The sequence below is a fragment of the Otolemur garnettii genome, unplaced genomic scaffold, assembly GCF_000181295.1.
Source record: "Otolemur garnettii isolate 467f Iridium unplaced genomic scaffold, OtoGar3 scaffold00049, whole genome shotgun sequence".
Lineage (NCBI taxonomy): Eukaryota > Metazoa > Chordata > Mammalia > Primates > Galagidae > Otolemur > Otolemur garnettii.
The window spans coordinates 9,301,631-9,325,067 of record NW_003852444.1 but is presented as its reverse complement, the minus strand read 5'-3'; the positions used below and the strand labels follow the sequence as shown (position 1 = coordinate 9,325,067).

The 23,437-nt window shown below is 43.0% G+C and overlaps 1 protein-coding gene across 9 annotated transcripts in view; it reads left to right on the top strand.

The window, feature by feature from the left end:
• CALD1 (caldesmon 1) overlaps positions 1-23,437 on the top strand; it is a 215,626-nt gene that overhangs the window by 140,171 nt on the left and 52,018 nt on the right. For 2 of the 9 annotated variants that reach the window (XM_023514230.1, XM_003791603.2), the window contains exon 1: positions 5,957-6,222. The exons of the other annotated variants lie outside the window; for them this stretch is intronic. In XM_023514230.1, the coding sequence (XP_023369998.1) occupies positions 6,170-6,222 (53 nt within the window). In that variant the 5' untranslated portion in view covers positions 5,957-6,169. Of the gene's footprint in view, positions 1-5,956; positions 6,223-23,437 lie in introns of those variants that run through there. 9 annotated transcript variants of the gene reach the window in all.

The window sequence follows — 23,437 nt, the reverse complement described above, 5'->3', positions numbered from 1 at the left end:
GTATTCTTAATTCATTTTAGTTTGTCTAAGAGACTTTAGAATAAAATATAGTTTCTACAAGTTGTAGAGACCTTACAGTTGTTACTCACAGATCCTCAGTAAGAATATGCATATGGATGCCAATAGAATCACAGTCCTAATGATATATTGCTCTTATGTTACCTGCTCATATAAGGCTGTCTCCCTGCTCCAACTACAAATGTCCATCTGGTTGGTGCTGGAAGTCACTATGGCCGTCTCCACAGCTCATGAATGATTTGCTGAACTACTACTATGTACAACCTGCCATAGCTCCTGTTGCTTGGTCCCCACCCCAGTGAGGCCCCGAACATGAAGTCATTTGTAGGACCCTCCACTGTCACTGCCTCGGAGCCCACACTGGGACTGTGGGCCTCTGTGTCAAGGATGCAATCTTGTGATACAACCTTTGGAGGCACCAAAATGGCCTTGCATTCTCTTCAGTCTTAGGGATAATAAACCTCTCCCCTGCTCTGTTACTCTTTCTCACCTGACACTAAAGCTTGGCCCAGACTCAGCAAACACCCTGTGCAAACAGCTTCAGCATCCCTCTGCGGCCGCCTCTCCTCAGGGCAATGCTGGGCTGAGGGGCCAATTCCAAGATACACAATAGCATAAGCCCAGAACCCCCTGCCTCCTGCAAATTGTTCATCTAAGCCCACCTCACCACTCAGTCACGCATCTCCAGCTGGATCTCAGTGCTGGTGGTAGCCACAGCACAACTCAGCATGAAGCCAGACCACCACTCATACCTCTTATCCTCTGGTTTTGACTCAGTCATAGAAAAATACACTAATGTGGTCAAGGTCCTTATTTGCCCTAATTTGTTTATGCTGTGCATGTTACAGAGGCCTGCCCTACACCAAGCACTGTGCTATCTGGGGCAAGGGTAGGATCAAAAGGATGAGTATGACACGGTTCCCCTCCTCAAGGAGCTCACAGTCTCAGGAGGGGAGGCGGAAATGCATTAACACTCTGTTGGTGACGTCTGGAACCCAGGGCTGTACATTGTCTCAAATAGATAGTTAGACTTCTCATGTATTGAAATTCAGGAGGGTGCTCTTTGAAAGAAACTTTTTTCCCTTTTTTAAATCAGCCCTTATGTTCCTCAGGGTTTTTTATTTTTTAAGTTTCCAAGACTTTAGACAAGAAAAATATGACGCAGGGTATCCTAAAAGTTGAAAACTGGTTCTCTGAAAACAGAATGAATTTCACTCTATTAAGGGCAAATAATAATAACAAAAATAGCTGTACAGATAAATGCTGGAACTAGACTGATGAAGCAACAAATCTGGAGAAGGGAAAAAACCCTGGCTTTAGCACAAAACTGAACGAGCCGATCTCTGTAAGAGATGCTGTTATCAGTGTGAAAATGATGTTAGGATGTGTTAACAGGAAGGTGGCAGGCGGCACTGGGACTGCGTCCAGCCTCGGTCAACGTTTATTATGTCCAATTTTGGTTTCCCATTTGTTATATTTCAGGCTGATACTAAAATGATGGAAAATAGGCATTGGCAACTAGCCTAGAAAGGATGAGACTAAAGGATGACTTAATACCTGTGGCCCTAATAAGTTTCAGCAGTGGGAAGTCCAGTTTGATAGCAGAATAAATCAAGCATTAGGGAGCTTGAACACTGGACCTGGATCACAGGATGTCACCTTCGGAAGTACAGCACTTCAGCTCTACTGCTTTCAGAGCACGGTTCACTTTCTAGCTTGCATGAAAATCTTTGTGCACATATCTTATCTCCCACTGGGACAGCCTTTCTTATCACTGGATCCCCACAGTGCTTAGTGCAATGAAAAAAAGGAAAAGAAGAAATAAACCTGCTGGGATGAAACTACGTGGTCACTCATCACCCATCATAGGTCAATGAGGGAGTGTAGCACCTCCAGCCCGTGTTTTAGGCTTATAGACAATGGAGGCAAAGAGTAATTAAGGAAACTGTATCAGCGCAGGCCGTAAGGACTCTGGTGGAGGACAGAGAGTCACACTGGAAGCCTATGGTGAGGGGTGAACTAGGGCTTTCCATAGCAGTCCACGCGTTTCCCCAGCCACCCCTACCCACCCAACACATGTTCCTAGAGGAAGACGCCGTGGGAACGTCAAAGACGTTGGCCAGGACACATGGGGAAGGAGAGGCAGGGAAAAGAAGTTGCTGGAGGGTATAAAGCAAGGAAATGGGAGAAGTCTGTAATTTCTGCAAAGGGAGATAGAGGAAGGGAGGAACCATTCATGAGACTTCTTAGGAGGATTCACTAAAAGCACCATCCTGGGACAGTACCGAGCCATATAGTTGGAGTGAGCATGTTCAATGCCATAGCAGGGGTGGAGGGGGTGATGCCATCAGCTGTGGGGGGCGGCTGCAAGGGGCCAAGGGAGAAGGAGGAAAGAGGCTCTGCCTGCAAATATGCAGTAACCCCTCTACCTACATCCCACCCGCCTCTCCGCCAGCAGCTGTCTAGGCAAGACTTTTTGCTTAGTTCTAAGAGTCTGGAGTCTATGAATTTGTTTATAAGAAAATTTATCTCCAAGAGCCTTTTAAAAAATCTCCTTTAAATCACCAGAACTATTGCCTCCCCAGTGAGTAGGTCTCCCTCGGGTTTATCTGAAGTTTCTGTAGAATGTCTCTGGGTGTGTATACACGTGTATACAAGCCTGTGCATATGTGTGCATGCGCGTGCATGTGCACATGTGTGTGAGAGCACGGATGCGTGTCCATGTGCTTGTATATGCTGGGCGTGCACGTGTGCGTCCTAAGTGCATCAGAGCGTGCACAGCACTTCCCACAGCCCTCTGTTTTCCCTAGGGAATTGCTCCAAGGTAGAAGCTGTTCTTAAACAGCCATTGCAGACTGTAAAGTCTGGAACAGATCATGTGGCCCAGTCTCCTACCTCCAAGAAGTAAAGTTATTTTTAAAAATCATATTTTATTAATAAAGGACCACCCTGTGGTGGGAGCTGTTCCTTTCTCTTGCACTGACCTCCCTCAAACCTTCCCAGCCCAGAATCTCTTTGATGAAAAATTAAACAATAAAGTGTCCAGAAACAAAGAATGCATGAGTAATCCGAGAGTGGCCAGGCTTTCATTTTCCCCAGTGATGGGGCTTGAAGCATCATCACATTCAAGACACCTACGATCTTGCTGAAGGGGTCCAGCTGCTCATGGTGCCAGTGAATGGGGATTAGCTTGGCTCTCAGAAGCGCCAGTTCTGGAAGGTGAGCTCTGAGTACCATGTCTCTGCCATGCAGTAAAAGCACACATACTCGTGAGTCTGCAGGAACAGAACACTGTTCGCAGATACCTTCTGGCCACCGTCCCTAATTCCTCTCCCCGTGTCTCCAGCCCCAGCCACTGGATCTCAAAGGACTCCTGGGAAGCTATGCCTCCCGCAGACCTGCGCGGATCTCTGACTCACTGGCTAGCTCTCTGCCTCCTCACACACCACATCTGCCCTTCTTTGGCCTTTGTGCCTTTCCTGTCTCCAGATAGTGTCTGACCCAGGTTCAAGACTCACTTCTCTCCCCTGTTCCCATGTCAGTACCCTCCCAGGTAGCATGAGTTAGGACACCAGTGAGTTTTACTGCCCCCCACGGAAAACAGACAGCCACTACCCACATGCATCCCCCTAATACAGACGGGCAGCCGTGGGTGTGCTGCCTTCCCCTTCTCTAGCTCTACAGCTGGGGGACCGGCCTTCGTACACAACTGTCAGCTTGTGAGCAGAAGATGACTAAATTGTCACTCTCCTCCAGGGAGGATAAGGGAGGTGATATGTGTGAGAAAGAGAGAGGGAGGGAGAGAAGGGCTAACTTTTCCATTTTATGAGTCTATTCTGAATGTGCCACAACTATACTCGCCACCTCAGAACTGGAGCTGGGTAGGTGGGAAGGAGGAAATCGGGAGTTGATATTTATTCCCAAGGTCAAATGAGTCCCATCAGCAAATGTATGTCTTTCCTAGCATTACTACAATAGCCACAAGATCAGTGGCTTAAAACAACACAACTTAATATGTAGAGTTCTATAGATGAGAAATCCTACATTGGTCTCATTGAGCTAAAATCAAGGTGTTGGCAGGGCTGCATTCCTTTCTGGAGGTTTTAGGGAACCAAAAGTCCGTTTCCTTGCCTTTTTCAGCTTTGTTGAAGCTGCCCCAATCCTGGGCTCTGGGCCTCCTCCTTCCATCTGCAGAGCCAGCAACATCGCGTCTCTCTGAACATTCTTCTGTAGTCATATCTCCCCCTGTTCACAGCCAGGAAGGGTTCTCTGCTTACAGGATTCGTGTAGTTAGACTGGGCCCACCTGGATCATCCAGAATTCTCTCCCTGTCTCCAGGTCCTTTAAGCATTTCCAAAAAGTCCCTTTTGCCATGCAAGGTAACATATTCATAGGTTCTGGAGATTAGGACATGAACATCTTGGGGGCAAAGGTATGCTGCCTACTACAGCAAACCACTAAATTTTATAAGTAAATGAAGGGAAAAAATTAAATGGACAAAAATCAGCAGAAGGGGGAGCAGCAAAGGACTGATGTTTCTACCTCAGCTTCCGAACGATAAACTCAAGGGGAGTCAGTGAGTATTTAAGTCCTCTTATAGGAAGGCAGATGCAGCTCCATGTTCAGGATGTCTTATGTTCTACTTTGGTCCCTGTATGTTCAGTAACTGTGTGTATAGTCATAGGGATATTTAAATGCAGGTGTGCATCATCATACACGGAGAGATCCTTGAAGTTCATCAAACTATATTTACACTGTCAATAATGAATTTGATGACAGCCTAGTAGCAGGAAAACAATCCAAATTTCCTAGCAAGTTGATGTGAAGAGAGCATTTGACCACGTGAATGAAACTTCAGCTTGAGCAGGAGGGCAGGAGCTGTAGCTCAGCCCCTGACCCTGGGAGCATTGTCGAAATGCTCCGTGCTTCAGTGCACATGTCTCCGTGCGCGGAGAAGCCGTGGCTCTCAAAGGTCTCTTTCATTCCGTGAAGGGGCTCTCAATGTGCGAAGTCAATTGCTTGTCCTGCTATTCACCAGAGGAACAGTCTTAACCCTACATTGCATTGCTCTGAGTTGCTCTACTCATTTGACAGAAAGCCGGTCCCATAGGGGACTGAGTGTCCCAAGACCAATCTGTTTACTGCTCACCAGACATGAAGAAACATATTCATAAGTCAAGCGGTGTCTGAGTGTCATCTCCAGATAGCAGCAACTCCACTCCCTCCTCAGGGGCTGGAATTTGGTTGCTTTCCAAGCTGCTGACCGCACTGCCTTGCCTGGCTGGGATGATGAGATCACCACCAGGGTACCATGGGTGCAGACATGGGCTGCTGCTGTTGCAACATGTTCCCAGGCAGGCTGTTGCCCTGGTTTCTTGGAGGGATTGTGAGCACCAAACACGCAGTATGGTCCAACCCATCACTGAGCCGGCCCATCTCCCTTCATCTCTGGGTATTGGGTTTGCATTTTTTGTCATGCATCTTTCCCTGGATAAAGGGGATAAGAGGAGTTTCTCAGATTTGATTTCTCAGTGGGAACTGTTTGCTTTGGAAGCCACCTACACCAATGCTAATTGAGAACAGAGCTCAGAATGAGAGCCTGAGAACTGCACCCGGATGAACTTTTTGGTGGGCTGATTTCTGTTGATCTTGTCAGAATTGTTATGTATGCATGTAATATTATGATTAACTATTTTCCAAAACGCCATCAGCATCTTTTCTTTTGGCTAGTTAACTACCTTGGGACAATTATTCATAGTTAAGTATAGAAAATCTTCATCAGGAAAAGTGATGGCAATCCTGGCCCCTACTACTCAGCGCTAACATTCTGGAAATCTCAAAGCAATCAGTGTCCTTTAACAGCCAAACATGATGGGCTTCTATTAGAGAGATTACAGTAAAAAATAACAATCAGCTCTCTGATGATCCTATGTGAGGGAAGGGGTGGGGAGGAGTAGATTTGGCTGAGGACAAGCCCAGACTTTCGTCACAGGGACAGACCAAAGTGTTAACACAAAGGGAGAACACGGGAGCATCCTGCACGCTGCATTTCGGCCGCAGTAACATGGCCCCGTGGCGGGCGCGGCCCACGCCCTGACCGCCCGCGAGGTCTGCACCTCCAGCGGCCCGCCGCCCCTTCCCCGCCGCGGACATGCTGGGTGGATCTGGATCGCACGGAAGACGCAGCCTGGCCGCGCTCTCCCAGTGAGTCCTCACTTCGCTTGGGTTTTCTTTTCTTTTTTGTAAGCAAACGAATTGTTGTAAGAAAAAAAAAAAAAAATCGTGGGAATGGGAGGGGAGAGGAGACCCCGGGAGGGAAAGGAATGCAGTGAGTGTGTGAGTTTCAGACCTGTGTGAAACTTTCTGGACTCAGCTGAGTGGTGGCTCTGATTCTCCGCATTTCCTCTCTTCTATTTTTAATGGTGGTTTGAGACCATTAGCAAGGGGTTATACCTAGGCATGGGTTTCTCTACTCCAAATGCGGATCCACAAAGCATTGTGTTTCTAAAGATCTGCTGTTAATTTAGACTTGAGCCCCCAGAATGATCCATTTGCAAGACTCAGAGATTCTGGCTAAATCATACATTGCCCAATCCTTAAAGTAAACAGCCAAAGCCCTCAGTATATTGACCATCTGACTGCAACAGGACAAGACCCAGAGCATATGCTATTGATCAGGGAATTGTTCAGATAAGGCGCTGCAAGGGTTTAGGATCATGAAATTCTGGAATGTTAAAGCCAGAGGGCCTCTGGGATCTTTGGTGCAACACTCTCTTTCCACAGACAGGGAAACAGAACCCAGAGGGGTAACTCAACTTACCCAGAGTCAGACAACAGCCAGGGTGAAGCCGTGTCTTTGTATTCCTAGGCAAGGGCCATTTTCGCGCTGGCGTTTATGAGGTTTGAAAAGCTAACTGGGTCCTGGGAAAAGGTACCGCCCAAGAGTAAGAACACCAAATGGCCTTTTAGTAAGTCTTTTCCATTTTTGAGAGTTTTGGCACAGATTCAGCATGACAATTGTTGTTCTAATTGTTCCAGCATTTGTGCAACAGTTAATCAAATAAACAGGAGAACTCAAAGGGGTCCCCCCAGACAAGACCCGCATCCATCATATTAGCAGATCTTCTGGATAACCAGTTTCTGTAACTGTGATTACTCAAGTGTGAGAGCTCACAGTGGTTTTAGAGATTTTCTATATAGTCCAATGCTTATCAAACTTTTTTAAAAATCCAATTTAATCTTACAAGGAAATCTCTTATGTAGAGGAGAAGTGCTGGTTACAGAGAAGATTTGGGATGTAGAGCTCCACCTGGGCATACCTCCACCCCCCTCCTCATCCTTCCTGTACCCCACCTGCACACCCCTCCACCAAACCTTCCTTGGAGGCTGGGCACCCATAGCACAGTGATTACATTACCAGCCACGTGCATGGAACACAGTGGGTTCAAGCCCTGGCCAGCTAAACAACAATGACAACTGCAACAAAAGAATAGCCGGGTGTTTGGGTAGGCACCTTTAGTTCCAGCTACTTGGGAGGCTGAAGCAAGCCCAAGAGTTTGAGGTTGCTGTGAGCTGTGATGCCAAGGGCGACATAGTGAGACTGTCTCAAAAAAAAAAAAAAAAACTTCCTTGGAATCCTAGCTAGCTCTCCATGGGTCAATTTAGAAACCAATGATCTCATTTAATATCTTTATTACAGATGAGGAAAGTGAGGCTCGTGAAGGGCTTGCCCAGGGTCACGTAGTAGGTCAGCACTAGAGCATGGAGTGCTAGGAAAAGAGCCCAGTATTTCTGTCCACCTGTCTGTCTCTCTCAATTCTCAGTCCTGGCTCTCCTTTCTACCCCCTCATGCCTGGGGTTCTATCAGTATTCTTTCCCTGTGTCTCTCCCTTCTCTACTCACCCATCATTTCCTGGATTTCACTTCTTCCTGCCTCTCACCCAGTCCCATAATTATAATTGCCTCCTATCTGGTCCCCAGCCCCAGTGTCTCTCCCCTTTCTGATTCAGTCTCCTGCCTCCACCTTCAAGGATAGACCCCATTCTCCTTATTAGAACATTCAAAGTTCTGCACAATCTGCCTTCAATATTCTTTCCCATCCTGGCCTCCTCCTGTTCCAACTAACCCAGGCCTTTCATGTATTCCCAAAGTCAGCAAGTACAGGCCACCTCAATAGCTTCCTTCACTCTATTCCCTACACAAGGAAGACCCTCACGCTCCTTTGTTCTGATGTCCTTCCTATCCTACAAAATCTGATCAGATGCTCCTTTCCCCTACAACCCTCCTCAGTTCCTCTCTTCACTCCATTCGAATGACCATTGTTCATTCTTCTATTATTGGCCTTGTACTAGAGTTAGTGGTGACCATGCCTGTCTTCACCAAGAGATGGTGATAAACTTGAGGGCAGGAGCTGTTCTGAATCTTTGAATCTTCAGCATCCAGAATAGTGCCCATGCGGAGAAAACATTACGTTTCCTATTATTGAATAAATCAAACTCAGCTCATCAAGTTGACACTTTTCATTTGAGTCATTTAAACAGAGTTTCTGTTCCTTTTGCTTTACATGAAATATTAGGCTAAATGCTATAGCAGGTGCCCAATAAAATGAATTCTAAATTCCTTTGCTTTTCCATCAGATAATTTATCTTGGTTTCATCACCTACAGAACAAGATTGGCAGTGATTTTTACATGAGGCGTGTAAAAATTCCTAAATGCCAAAACCTACACAAGGGCCATGTTATTTTCAGGGGCAGGTGTGAATGGCTGTTCAGTTCTTTAGATTTCAAGGTGTGTTTAGATTTGTTCCTGCTAAGATCACTGAGAGAGTCTGTTGCTTGCAAGGTTAAGACTTTCACTGCTACTTTTACCATTTTCCTAAAGCCTTAATGAAGGTTACTTGAGTCAAGATTTTTGGTTTCTTGTAAATACTTGTATTTTAGTCCCTTAAGAGTTGCATTGCTTATAAAGAAGTATGCTTTTATATATCTCGAGGATAAAAGTTAAAAGTTTTATGCTTGTGTCACATTTTATAACAAATGTGGAGGGCACATACATGCTAAAATCATGGAATCAAGGAAACACAGATAATTAGTTAGTTAGTCCCACTATTTTCTGAAAGAACCAACCTAAAAACATTGCAAGGAAATAAATAAATGATAGGTGCAATTGTGTAAGATTCTGTAGAAATGAAGAATGAAAAGTAAGAAAGGAATGTTGCAATTGTAAAAAGTATAGGAATACCTGATTTATCTGTGTTATTAGAAAATGTACCATTACAGTTTTCCAGCATGCTAAATTTTATAAATTTATATGTTTTTTCTAGTGTAAATTATCCTTACTTTCTTTAACATAAATATTACAATATATTTGAAACAATTTCCAATTGCTGGGAGTTGTTATTATGAATGTAGTTTTTTAAATCATCCTGTAAAATATTGGTACCTCAAAGACTAAGATTCCCATCCAAAAATGGATCCAATTATTATAGGATGTCTTCTGTCTTCTTATTCATGTTTTTATCTCTTCTAATGCCTGTTAATGTGTCTACCGCTAGTGGTCCCGTTCTCTATCCTGCTGTAACCAAGGATATCAGGAAACTCATTTGTTAGTGATATCTTCAAAGTGAAAATCATTAGTCCAGTGACAGTGGCCTTCTCTCCTACAAAGTAATTGATATATACATTTTGTGACTGTTGGTTTGTATATCAAATTGCCCATTTTTTTTTTTTTTAAGTAAATCATAGGACATTAATACAGTCATGGGGTACAGTGTGCTATTTTTATATACAATTTTAAATATTTTCGTCCAACTGGTTAACATAGCCTTCATGTCCTTTTCTTAGTTATTGTGTTAAGACATTTATATTCTATATTTAGAAAGATTCACATGTACCCTTATAGGATGAACCATAGGCATGATCCCACCAATCACCCTCCCTCCCTCCATCCTCCCCTCTCCCCTTCCCTCCCTCTCCCCAAATTGCCCATTTTTGTTCACTTTTGGATTTGAAGATAGGTTTTAAGTGATTGAATTTTTTGGACCTCTTGTATAGTTGAGTATAAAATTGTACCTTGCTGTTCATGGATGAAAAATAAGAAAGAATGATGGAGAAGTAGGTCACTGACACTAAAGGATATTGCTGTGTTGCTTGTCCTGTGGTGATTAGGGAGGTGGTCCTCCAAGCCTTTGTGGAGGTGGTCTTGACTTTTGCATGTGTTTTCTCTGTGAACATCTGCCTAGCCGCAACCACACTGGTTCGGCACTGGGCACCCTCTACCCTGCCTTTCCCACCTGGTTGATGTTATTTGCATTGTTCTTTACTTTTTCCTTCTTTGACCTATTGATCTTTGAAAGGAGCCCTCACTCTACGCTGCTTCTCACAGCCCGCCTGGCCCATCAGAATGGCATGGCAGAGGCGGGCACAGCAGTGGCAAGAGGTCTGGGGTGTAAGGGAGCAGTTCCTCTGTCCCCTGGAGGCTCATTTGCCCCTCGCATTCTTCACTGAGCCAATAAGGATGACTTTTCCTGTAGAAATGCAGCTTCAGTTCTCAGTATTAGCTTCAGACATATCTTGGGCCTAAGATCTCAACTACCATGTGCAATTTACAAATGAAAGATTTGGAAATAAAGCTCTTCCTAAATGTAGTGCTGCCTGGATTCATTTCTAAGCCTAATTGAATTTTTAAGGGAAGTCCTTAAAAAAAATTTGTAAACCTCAGTCATATTCATTCATTCAATAAATATGCATTACGGGTTCCCCATGCTGGTTAGTACTGCTCCACTGACTGGGCACTAAGTACGTTAACAGGGCAAAGCACAGGATCTGACCTCGAGGTTATCTCTTCTCCCAGCCTCCCACACACTGCAGAAACCTTTCTTCGGCTACAGCTATGCGATTAGCATTATCTACATCAGGGCTTTCAACTTTTCTTTTCCATGACCCTCTGAGAGAAATGCATTTCACTTTGTGATGCAATACTTAGCTACGATATTTATGTTTGAAACAAAAATTTCACAAAACAGTTCTCACCCTTGCTGTAGGCAGTGTCCTCTGATATTTTCCATACTGTTCTATTTCACTTAAGAATGCTGCTTATGATCCACTCAGTAGATTTCAGAAGCTGCCAATGGATCATGTAACTAAAGTTTGAAACCACTGAACATAACACATGACCTTGGTTATCTCTGGTCCCTGCCTCCAGAGGAGCATAAGAAGCTCTGCTAGCTAGTGACCACCCAGGCTGCCAGCATTGGGGTCAGCCTAAAGGTTTGAAGAAAGTTTTTTTAGGATGGGAGTTGGAGGGTCTGGATTCTGGTCTAGATCCTTTAGTAATCAGCACTGACGATCGTGTCAACTCACTGCAATGCAGCTATAAATTGGAGCTGCTAACGTTTGCTCTGCTCTGCGTAACTTGCAGGGTGAGCAAGGACATGCAGTGTAATGATGTACATTCAAGTATACAGAATTGAGTATGAAGCAAATGCAACTTACTGTTAAAGAGCCTTACTTTTCCTGATTAAAATTTAATATCAGGGGAACTACTGGAGGAAATATTATTCTTTATAGAGATCTGGGGAAGGATCCTTGAACAGGCTCTAATGGGATGGAAGTTCATAAATGAAAATCTCAGACTGACATTTGTTTGTGATAGTAAAGCTAGCTCTGTATTTAAGAAGTGCGGCCAGGTCATCCTGACCCTTGAGTCCTTAAATGCTTTTTCTGGTTTTAAAATCAAGAAAGCCACTAAGTGGTCATGGAGTTTTTAAGTCAGGGGCCAATTAGTGAAGGAGCAGTGCTTTGCCTGATGTTATCGGCTGTAAACCAGTAGATCTATAAACACAAATTTCCACTGTCTTTAAGACCACGTTTTCCTAAAAGCAACTAATATTAAACAAAACTAGTCAGTAAAGAGATAATTGTATTAAGATAATTTCATTAAGAAGTTTATTATAGCAATGAATTTCTAGATCAAATATGGTATTTTTCTCATTGATCTCCTCACTTTTCCTTTATGGCTGTTCCAAACCTCATCTCACACAGACCTTGATTAGGATGAATGCTTCTTTCAAGCCTGCTCAATTCCTATTTAGCATAGAAATAGGTCTAAGTAGCACAGACCTTTGGGCCTTGCAGGGCACCTCTGCTGGCTGCATGAGCTCTGTTCTTCCTTCTACTTCCCCCTGACTGATGGCAGGTCCTTCCTGGGAATGTGTGCACTCACCAAAGAGAAAGAAAGAAATTGGCCACTTTTGTTCTTTAATGAATGAAAACATCCTTTACACAGATCATCAGTACCCCATCGAGGCCACCGCTCATCAATACCTCCCTATTTTCCAGAGAAAAATACATAAAATGCATAAAATGTAAGCAGTTTTTTAAACCTAGCCTTATGCTGCTTTCATGATCTTTGTAATTTCTGTGTGGATTGGTTTCCACAACTACTTCATAAACGTGTATGATATGCTTAAGAATTCAGTTAAAAAGGACTGTGCTCACACACCTTTTGATGGAGTAAGTTGGGGCAGGAGGGCAGTGGGTTAGGGCCACTGAACTGGCAGCAGAAAAGGAGCAAGTGACCCCTACTGACTGGTAGGCAGCCTTTCTGGTGTGGGGCAGGCACTGCTGCAGGTGGGGGAAAGAGTCTCAGTGTTCCTCCTGCCCCGGCCCAACCCTCATAGCACTGAACAGGCACATTCTTGACAAGTGAGAAACTAGGACCAGATATCCTGACTCCCACATCTGTGTTTAGACTCCACTCATTACTCAATGTGACCTGGAGCAGGTCACTTAATTTCACTGTGCCTAAGTTTCTCCATCTGTACAAAATAAATACTATAGCCAGGCGCGGAGGCTCATGCTGGTAATCCTCGCACTCTGGGAAGCCAAGGCTGGTGGATTGCTTGAGCACAAAAGTTCGAGACCAGACTGAGCAAGAGTGAGACTCTGTCTCTAAAAAATAGCCAGGCACTGTGATGAGTGCCTGTCGTCCCAGTCAGTGGGGAGGCTGAGGCAAGAGGATCTCTTCAGCCCAAGAGTTTGAGGTTGGTATGAGCTATGATGCCACAGCTTCAAAGTAAGACTCTGTCTCAAAAGAAAAAAAAAGAATGAATACTATCTGCCTTACACACTTAGTGAAAATCAAAGGCACTAACTGTGCAAAAGTGTGTAAACCACAGTGGATGCTTCACAACTGTCATATTTCCTCCCCTTCCCTTACCTCTAAGCACTCCCCTCCCAAAGACCCCAGAACAGAAATGCCATGGTGTCTTCTGCAGACTAAGTGACTGATGCCAGGGTGAACAGCAGCAGAATTCAGTTTGTGATTGCCTTGCATTTAGTAAAAACATCCTTTTTCTTTTAGGAAAATCATATTTCTTCATCTCAGATTTTAGTTGTTTCGTTTACTTACAATAATTTGTACTGCTATACGTTTTTGCTAAAAGCTGACTGTTTTGGCAAAACATAGAACTACCATTTTTCTGGCTTGGCCTAAAACAGGTGTGCTGTGCAGAGGACGAAGTAAGATGTAGGGATTTGTCTGTCAGCAAATGCCACTAATCTTTAAGTATTCTTGACAGGTGAGGAAAGTATAAATTGAGAATATTGACTTTGAAATCCAGATAACCTTGGATTCAAATCTTAGTCCCATTATTCTATTAACTGTGTGCTCTTGAGCAAATTGTGGAATCTCTCTGAGTTTTTCGATTTATTCATCTACAAAAAGAGAAAAATATATGTAAGTTTTTTTTTTTTTTTTTTTGGAGCACAATGCCTGGTGCTTGGTAAGTATCAAAAATGGAGAAGGTGGCATAGGCAATTAACATTGATAATTAGCATGAACAGGGTGCACAGGAGATGAATCTGAGGGAGCGTCGAGGTAATCACAAAAGTGTGACTGACTGTGAGGAGCTGAGTTAATTTCCTCGGGCCGCCATAACAAAGTTCTGTGAACTGAGTGGCTTAGAACAACAGAAACGTGCTGTCTCACAGCTCAGCTTTAGACCTGTAAGTAAATCTCCCTCTGGACACCTGGAATTAAGGTATCTGCCGGGCCGTGCTGCTCCCTCTGAAACCTACAGGGGAAGAATCCTTCCTTGCTTCTTCTGGCTTCCGGTAGCCCTGAATATGCCTTGGCTTGTGGTGACATAACTCCATATGGCATTGTCCCTGTGTCCCTTCACCTAGCCTTCCTTTATTGCAAGTGCTTGTGTGTGTCCAAAGGGCACCAGCCATATTGGATTAGGGCCTACCCCAATGACCTCATCTTAACTTGATTGCATCTAGAAAGACCTAGTTCTAAATAAGGTCACATCTTGAGTGTTAGGACTCCAACATATTTTGGGGGCAGGGAAACAAAATTTACCTATAGTAAAAGTATATATACCTCCTGGAATTAAATGCAGTAAGCCTGGCCATTACCTCTACCTTTTAAAGTTGGCTAAGGTCTCCACAAATTGGAGCACACCTCTTGCAACCTGAAGAGGTATATTGTGAAAAATTGGCATTCTCATGCTGGTTAGCTTTCTTCTTTCTTCTTCTCTTTCTTTTACTTTTTCTCTTCTTTTCTTTCTTTTTTTTTTTTTTTAAGACCAAGTCTCACTCTGTCACCCTAGGTTAGAGTGCCATGGAATCAGCCTAACTCAAACTCCTGGGATCAAGTGATCCTCCTGCCATAGCTAATTTTTTCTATTTTTTTTTTTTTCAGTAGAGATGGGGATCTCACTCTTTCTCATGCTGGTCTTAAATTCCTGAAGTCAAAAGATCCTTCTGCCTCAGTCTCCCAGAATGTTAGGATCATAGGTGTGAGCCACCTCACCTGGCCTGGTTAGCTCTCTAAGAAGTGAATACTTCCTAATCACAAAAGGGCTAGACCCAAGCACAGGCAGGGACTTTCCTTTTAATCTCATTGAGTGAAGGGTAACCAGGAAATAGGTCCAGCTCCATTCACCCCAAGGAAAATAGCCTTGCAGTTCTAGACTGAACCATCCTGGGTCTATCTGTTCATAACGTGGGAAATATTTTTCCACTTCCTCTCCCTTCCCTGTATAAATGTCTAAGTGTGTGACCTTGCTTGTTTATTCAGTTTGACCCTGACAAATATTATGAGTCTGTCTCTCTAGATCCTGGAGATTGCTGGGCTGGGAGGGAGTCCCATCTACTCCTAGTGACTAGAGTGGCTCTACAATCCAGCTACCCTTAGAAACCTAAGAGGGCTTAGGTTTTATGAGCCTACCTCAGACCTGTAAGTAAATCTCCCTCTAAGGTTGCCACATACCACAGGATGAAAGGTAAAAACTGAGCATAGGAGAGAATAAATTTACAAGTTAGGATAGGCTGCCAGTTCAATGTGATGAACCACTCACCTAAATAAATAGTACATGATGCAAGAAATTATTGAAAAACATTTATTAACAAAGTAGAATCATTCAGTCCTTAAATTAAGCACTATATTAGTTTCCTAGGAGTTCCTTAACAAAGTAACGTACATTGAGTGGGTTAAAATAACAGGTAGGTCCTTCAGTGGGTGAGGGAATAAACTGTGGTGCATCCAGGCAATGGAGTATCATTCAGCACTGAAAAGAGATGAGCTAACAAGTCATGAAAAGACATGACAGAAATTTAAATGCATATTGCTGACTGAAAGAAGCCAATATGAATTAAAAAAAAAAAAAAGAAGCCAATATGGTTCGGCACCTGTAGCTCAGGGGCCACATGCACCAGGGCTCGTGTGTTCAAACCTGGCCAGGACCTGCTAAACAGCAATGACAACAACAACAAAAAAATTAACCAGATGTTGTGACATGTGCCTGTCGTCCCAACTACTGGGAGGCTTAGGCAAGAGAATGGCTTAAGCCCAAGAGGTTGAGGTTGCTGTGAGCTGTGATGCCACAGCACTCTACTGAGGGGGACATAGTAAGACTCTGTCTCAAAAAAAAAAAAAGAAAGAAAGAAAGAAGCCAATCTGAAAAGGCCACGTTCTATATGAATTTAACTGTATAACATTCTTAAGGAGCCAAAACCATGGAGACAGTAAAAAGATCAGGGCTTGCTAGGGGTTAGGGGAAGGGAGAGAGGGAGGGATGACTCGGGCAGTGCCAGTACTCTGGATGATACTGTAATGGTGGGTAACATCATAGTACATTTGTCCAAGCCCATGGACTCTCCAACGCCAAGAGCAAACCCTAATGTAAACAGTGGACTTGGGGTGATGATGTGTCGATGTAGGTGGTAAATTTTGACAAATGTACCACTCTGGTGGGGGATACATAGTATATTGATATGGGGGAGGCTGTATGTGTCAGAGACGGGGCATATATGGCGATGTATGAGAAATCTCTGTACCTTCATCTCAATTTTGCTGGGAACCTAAAATTGCTCTACAAAAATAAAATTCTTTTTCAAAAGTTAAATAATAGCCAGGGTTGATTCCTTTCCATGGCTGTGAGGGACAATCTATCCCATGCCTCTCTCCTGGCTTCTGGTGGTTTGGGGGCAATCTTTGGTCCCTGTCTATCCTTGGCTTGTAGAAGCATCACTCCAGTCTCTACCTGTACATGGCAAAGATTGTATCTCCCCGTGTCTCTTCATGTATTCTGCCTTCTGTCCGTGTCTGTCTCAGTGTCTGTGTCCGCGTTTCCCCTCTTGGTAAGGACGCCAGTCACACTGGATTAGAACCCACCCTGATAACTTCACTGTAACATGCTTACCTCTGCAAAGGCCCTATTTCCAAATAAGGTCACATTCTGAGGTACTGGGGTCAGCTTGTCAACGTACTGTGTTTTGGAGGACATAACTGAACATACGACAAGTACCGAGAGATTTAAAAACTTTAAAGCAATGTTTCATTGTTTAATTCATAAGCAGTAAGTGGGATAATTATTGAGTATATTTAAAATACCAGCTGGCTACTGGTGTTGGGTTAGTGAGGACAGCTGGGTCTTTCCCTGGCAGGTCAAAACCTTGTCAAAAAACATTCCAGTGAGATTCAGAAACAACCTCCCTGCACTGAGCTCCAACCCATCAATTCTCCATGAAGTCTAGGTATTAAGCCAGCCCCAAAGAAGAACAGAAAAGGGGATTATCCTCTTCCACTAGGACACATGCCTTTTCTGGCATGAGAAGATAAAGCTCTCTGATGATAAATTTCCATCTACATTTTAATAAGAAGTGACATGGCTTAAGAAAGAGATACAGAAAGAAAGAGATGAAAGGCATTCCATTTGTTGGACAGGTTTGGCCGTAACTCTCCCCCTCCACTCCTTAAAAAAGAAAAGACAAAAGAAAGGTAATCAACAGAGGAGGAATAAGGAAATACACACAGGAGATAAGAATTTTCTCCTGTGTTTATCTGCATTTCTCAGCTTCCTCTAGTGTTAACATTGTCAACGAAAAGTAGTTCAAGATCTTTGAGTCAGAAAAATCCTTCCTTCCACCCAATTCTTGTTGAGAAACGACAGCACACCCTGAGAGACCTTTCAGGTCTTTTCTATGTGATGATGATGATGATAACGAATTATTAAAATGGTTGACACTCATAGAGTATTTACTTTATGCCAAGGACTACTCTGGGAACTATGGAAATATTAGTTCATTTAATCTTTATATTACCACCGTGAGTCAGGTACTATTCCCTGCATTTTACTGATGAAGAAATGAGAGCAGAGAAGTTAACTCACTTGCCCACTCTCCCTGCCTATGTGTGTGCATGTCTAAAGATTGGCTCCTGGCTCCTGGCTCAGGGCTTCTGGCTCCAAGCTAGCTCCTGGTGGCTCCCTGCTCTCCCCAGTTTAATGTTTAATGAATGTTATTCCCTGTGTGGGCTTACAAAGCTCTAACCTCTGGTCTTTGAGTGGGTGAATCTGGCAGTGGTTGTATTATGACATCAGATCCTGCTTGATGAGCAAGCTTCTCGTTCTGAAGAAACAGGGCTAGGGGGCTGGAGAGAAGGATCTAGCAAAAGTCTTTGATCTTGCATTGACTTGTACCCTAAATAATCAGCCCAGTGGACTAAACACTGCAAAAAGAGATTGTAAGTGTGCCTCTTTCCTCAGCAGGAGACTGGACGGCCATAAAACTAGCAGCTCCTCTAATTCCATTGTTATTAACATTGCTGACTTTTGTATACCAATTGAAAGAAAATGAACTCTTGACATAATTCTGAACTTCTTTATATTTTAACTTCTAATTCCTGCCCTGTCAACCGTCAGAGAACTGAGACCTAGAAAGAAAGGAATGAGCTATGTTGTAGCACCCGGAGGCCAGATTTTATGGTCTGCCAGGTGATAGGTAAAATAGTTATTATATGTATCATGCTGGACAAGTAGTTTGATTTCTCCATGCTGGGTTTGCTCATCTAGACTGTAAAATAAGAACAATTAAGTATATTCAGTATTATTGTGAGAATTAGGTGAGATGCATCTGCCCGGAGCCATATAACCCCTGCACAAATGGGAATTTCACCATTAAGTAAGCTTCCTCATCCTTTGAACCATTTATCTGATTCATTCATTCAAAGTCAAGGTTGTCTGGACTTATACATCTTTCTTTGTAAGTCATCAAAGTTATTGTTTATTCTTAAACAGATAAGAGCTGCTGTTATTTGGTTTTCTAGCCTTAGAAATGATAAACCTACAACTTCAACAAAATGAAATTTAGCCAAGTTCCTTTTTCATCACTAACAGCAGCCTAACCTCAGGGGGGGTGAAGTGATTCCTGGGACTCCTACAGTCTCCCAGGGACCCTGACACCCTTTGTTTAGAAGTCCCTAGGGGAACTTGAAGACTTAAAGTTCTGTCTGGTAGGCTTCAAAGCTCCCCATTTAAGCAGAACACACACAGTACTATGACATGAACACCAGTCAGAAAAGCCCCCAAAGGATAGTGAAGTCTTGGCTCTGAACACAAGCCACCCAGCCCCTCTTGAGCCTATTTCCTCAACGGTGAAGTATAAATGCTGATAGTGCCTGTCTCACGGATATTATGATCAAATTAAATCACGTGTGTGATGAAAGCATTTTGTAGAGTTGCAATCCAGTATTGCTTGGATAGATCTGAGTTCATGATTTGGCTCTGAAAATAGCTTAGCCACTGAACAGGATGGGATTAATGGTACAGCCTTGCTGACACAGATCATAACAGGGAGATGTCTCATTTTGACTTGGAAGCTACTCCCACTTGTACCAATAACTTAGGGGAAAAAAGCCTGGCTTGAATGTTGGTAAATCGTGAGAAAAGGAAGAAGATGGTAAGTGAGGACTAAGATCAGAGCACAGAGAAGGTAGTCCTGTAAACAGAAAAGCCAAAAGACAGAAGGGGAGAGGGATGGAGCTTTTATTCTGCAAAAAAAAAAAAAAAAAGCAAATTACAGCTCTAGGTTCAGGTGTCTGTCCTAGGGCCTAGAGCTGGAACAGACCAACACAAACCACCCAAGGTCATCCCTTCCTGAAAGTTACAAGTAGGTGCTCCCTGATTCAACTCCCTGGATCCATTCAAATTAAAATTTCCTTGACTGCATGTCTAAGTTTCAAAAAAAAGTTCTTTCTAAAAAATGCATTTCAAAAACAAATTAGGATTGTTTTTTTCTGGTTTGGCATTTAAAAAAGAATTTTTTTTTTTCTGTTTTCCAAAACCATAATTGTGGCCTGCCCCAAATGGATTCTTCTTCATAGTGGGGATTTCATTTTTCCAGTCCCTCCCATGCCTATTACCTCCCCCCACTTTCATTTTTGATGAACTGCACATGTTGTGGACACCACTCCTGGGCCCTCAGACAGGAGCGAATTCTCTGGCTGCTGCCAGTGTCCTAATAAGGGAATGGACGTGCTCCTGTTGGTGAGGTAAGGGAAGTCAGGCAGCCGATGACAGTGCTGTTGATTGAGGGGGAGAAGGTGTGGCCTGGCAGGTACCTCTTTGGTTTGGCTGGCTCCCAACCTTGTTTTTTCTCTTTTTACAGTTCAAATTCTGTAAAACAGACTTTAAGAATTGTTCTTTCACGGATCTTTAGCTGGGCTTTAAGATTATCTATCATTTTGACACAGTTTGTCTGTGATGGGAAGAGAGGAATTTGGGGTTATGTGATGTCTTAATCCTTAAAGGAGGTTGAGGTTATAGGATTAAATACTCTCAGTCATCCAGTCGATGAAGGCAGTATTGGACTTGATCAAATCTGGTTATGGGGAGAACAAGAGATACACCATTCAGTCCATTTAACCAATGTTTAGTAAGCTTTAAAAATGTATCTGCACCACAATATTAAGTAACACCTACTTTTGCTTATAAGTATGCATACACCCCAATTTTAAAATAATAAAAGAAACAAAAAGAGCCTGGCATGTAGGATCACAAGGCCAAGTTGCTCTTCTGTTTCCCGATTACTAAATGCTTGCCTGTGGTTCCTCTCTGTTCTGTTTTCTGAAGGACTCCACATTGCCTTTCTACATAACTGCATCTGGGCTACACTGTTCCTAAGTCACTCACTGGGAAACACTCAGTGTTTCTGAACTTGACTGCAGGCTGGGATACTTGTGGAGCTTAATGAAGTTCTAATGCCCGGGTCAGACCTCAAGTAGGAGTTCAGATTTAATTGGTCTGAGGCTCAGCCCAGGTCAGGACTCTTCTGAGCTCCCCTCGGGCAGTTCTGATGTGTGGCTAAGGTTAAGAACCTTGAGAACCAGCCACTGCTCTGAATGCATCCTCTGTCGTATCCTCCGGCTCCCCTAAAGGGCCAAGCACTCCCTCTCTGACATTTTGAAATCTCTGCAGAAAACACTGTCTCTATATGAAACAAGTTAGACAGGTTTCTTCTCAGGTTGGTAGGTTCAGTGCAGCTGTTTAAAACCCAACAGTAGAGAATTATGCTTTCAACCAAAATCAGCTTACTAGAGGCATCGGTACTGTTTTATTTTCCACACACGTAAGGAGTGACATACTCTGCCAAGTAGTCGAACACAGTGTATCCATTTCAAAGTCATAAGTAATGAAGTTATATTTCTGATGTTTTCTCTGTTATTAGAGTCCTTCATCCCTTGACATTTAGTTTAGTTAATAAACGTCTCTTTATTTGATTTTTTGTTTAATATTAAGCCAACTTCACATTCTGAAATTGTGAAATTGATGTAGCAAGAATAGGATGATATGACCAAGGAATTAAACAAATTATTTTTTGTTAAGACTACCGCTCCTCAAAAGTAAGAAGATAGGAGAGTGCTATACCAGCACAGGGAGAAGTTTTGAATTTTGGAAGAATCATGGATTATTCAGGTGTCTAGAATAATTCATTTCTCTCAGCTTGCTAACTGGATATTTCACTACCAAGGGGAAAAAAATCATTTAGAAATTCAGGAGAGCAGACTGAGTTGGGAATAAAAGTTAGAGAATCATCGCCTTAAAATTGACAGACAAGTTATAGACACTGATGACATTGCCCAGGAAGAGTCTGTTGAGTAAAAGAAGAAAAGAGTTGAAGAAGAAACTCAAGAAAAGACATAAAAGGAACTATAAAATAAATAAAGATGGAGAATCTCAAAAAGGAAGGTGTGGCCAGCAGTGCTCTCTGTGAAGTCGAGTAAGACGGGGTGTGTAACAGGCCCCTGGACACTTTGTTCCAAAGGATGATGGCTCGAGAGAGCACAAGCCCATAACACAATGTCACTTTGGAGTTACAGCTACTAATGCCTGGATCAGAAATACCAAATATAGTCAATCTAGTGTTCTGAGATATTTAGTAACCAAGGTAAACTGTTCTTTTGCTATTTTGATCAATGGGGCAAGTGGTTATGCTGTTTGGAACTGAACAAAACCACGTCATTATCTCCATGTAGACACACCCCAGGCTGACTATAATGTGGGTTTAACTAACTTATAAGCGTAACTCTGAAATTGAATGTAAAAGTGACAAAACATCCCAAGATAAGGTAGATGAATGACTATCTTAATGACTTATTCATGGAGTTACAGAACTAGTGGTGGCTAGACCACTCAAAAGCATTTCTAAAGGACTGGCTAAGTCCAACACGTTCGGTTTACCTGCTGGTGCTGAGTTGTTTTTGCTTCCCAGACATTGCAAAAGACCAAAGCCAACAGTCAGCTTGAGAGAGAGAAGAGAGAGAATGTAGAGCAGTGATTCTCAACCTTCCTGATGCTGCAGCCCTTTGATACAGTTCCTGTGGGTCAGAACCCATAGGTTGAGAACCGCTGATATAGAGGGATGTAGGAAATTTGCAAGGGAAGAGGATGCAGAAGGAGCTATGGAGGCAGAAAGGCACACAGTAGGGCAGCAGGATGATTCAGAACACCTCTGCTCATGAGCCAAGCCAATCGCCTGACAATAAAAGAGACAAGCTGACAGCACATCCACACACACATACAAACACACCGCCATGCTCTAGAGTCCATAAGCTGACGGGAAAAATACCAGTTGACTAAATGTGACTTTATTCCCTGATTATTGAATGGGTTCAAAAGTCAAATATCTTTCCTGTTCATAACCATTTGATTTTTCCTAACAAGGACAACATACGTTTTCCACCTTTGAACTCGGGAGGATTTTCTATATATGGTCACAAAGTAATACCATCTACAGAGAAAGAAGTATCAGAATTCACAGAAGCAAAAAGAATTCACAAAAATGCATTAAAACTTTTGCATTCTGGATCAATGGGCAAAATGCATCAGGTGCCCACCTAGGCAGACAGTGGCAAGAAAGTTTGTAGTTAGTAATTGCTTCCAACTTTGGGGTCCACTCCTTGTATTTTTCCTCATGCCTGGCTTTGAAGCTGCCATTCTTACCCCTAGGCTGGTTTCATATATTTTTTCCATCACTTCATAGTAAGGAAATTGAAACCTGAGAGATCACGTCTTCTTTTGGTGAATGATTAAATTTCGGCTTCTGGAACTAATGATCAGAGAGCAAACCCACAGCCCATACAACATGGCACAGCCAGGTATTCCTGGCTCATAGTCACAAGCCAGTTTGGAGTGTCTGCCTTCTTGGCCACCCACAAAGCTTCTAATTGAGAGTGTGTGTATGTGTGTGCAGTGTGTGCATATACACCTTGGCTTTGGGGGTGGCCTTCTCCCACCTCCATTGCTTAGAGAAGATCAAGCTGTACTAACTTTAAGCAACAACTTTTCCAGCAAATACTCAGGATCCTAGTATATGAGAATTGTCAGTCTTTCCCTGTACATGGAACTGATCTGTCATTTAGAAAAGCATCATTGTCCTGTATTTGACACTGAAACTTTTCAATGGCTTCATGTTGGAGTATTTGACCTTTCTGTGTTCTGGCTCAGATAAATCCACATGAATGTAGGCAGTGCACCTCACATTCAGAGATATGTTAATTAGTCTTCGTAATTGTTATCACTCAATATTTTTATGACATATGCCTTTCTCAAATGCAACTACCAAAAATACTTAC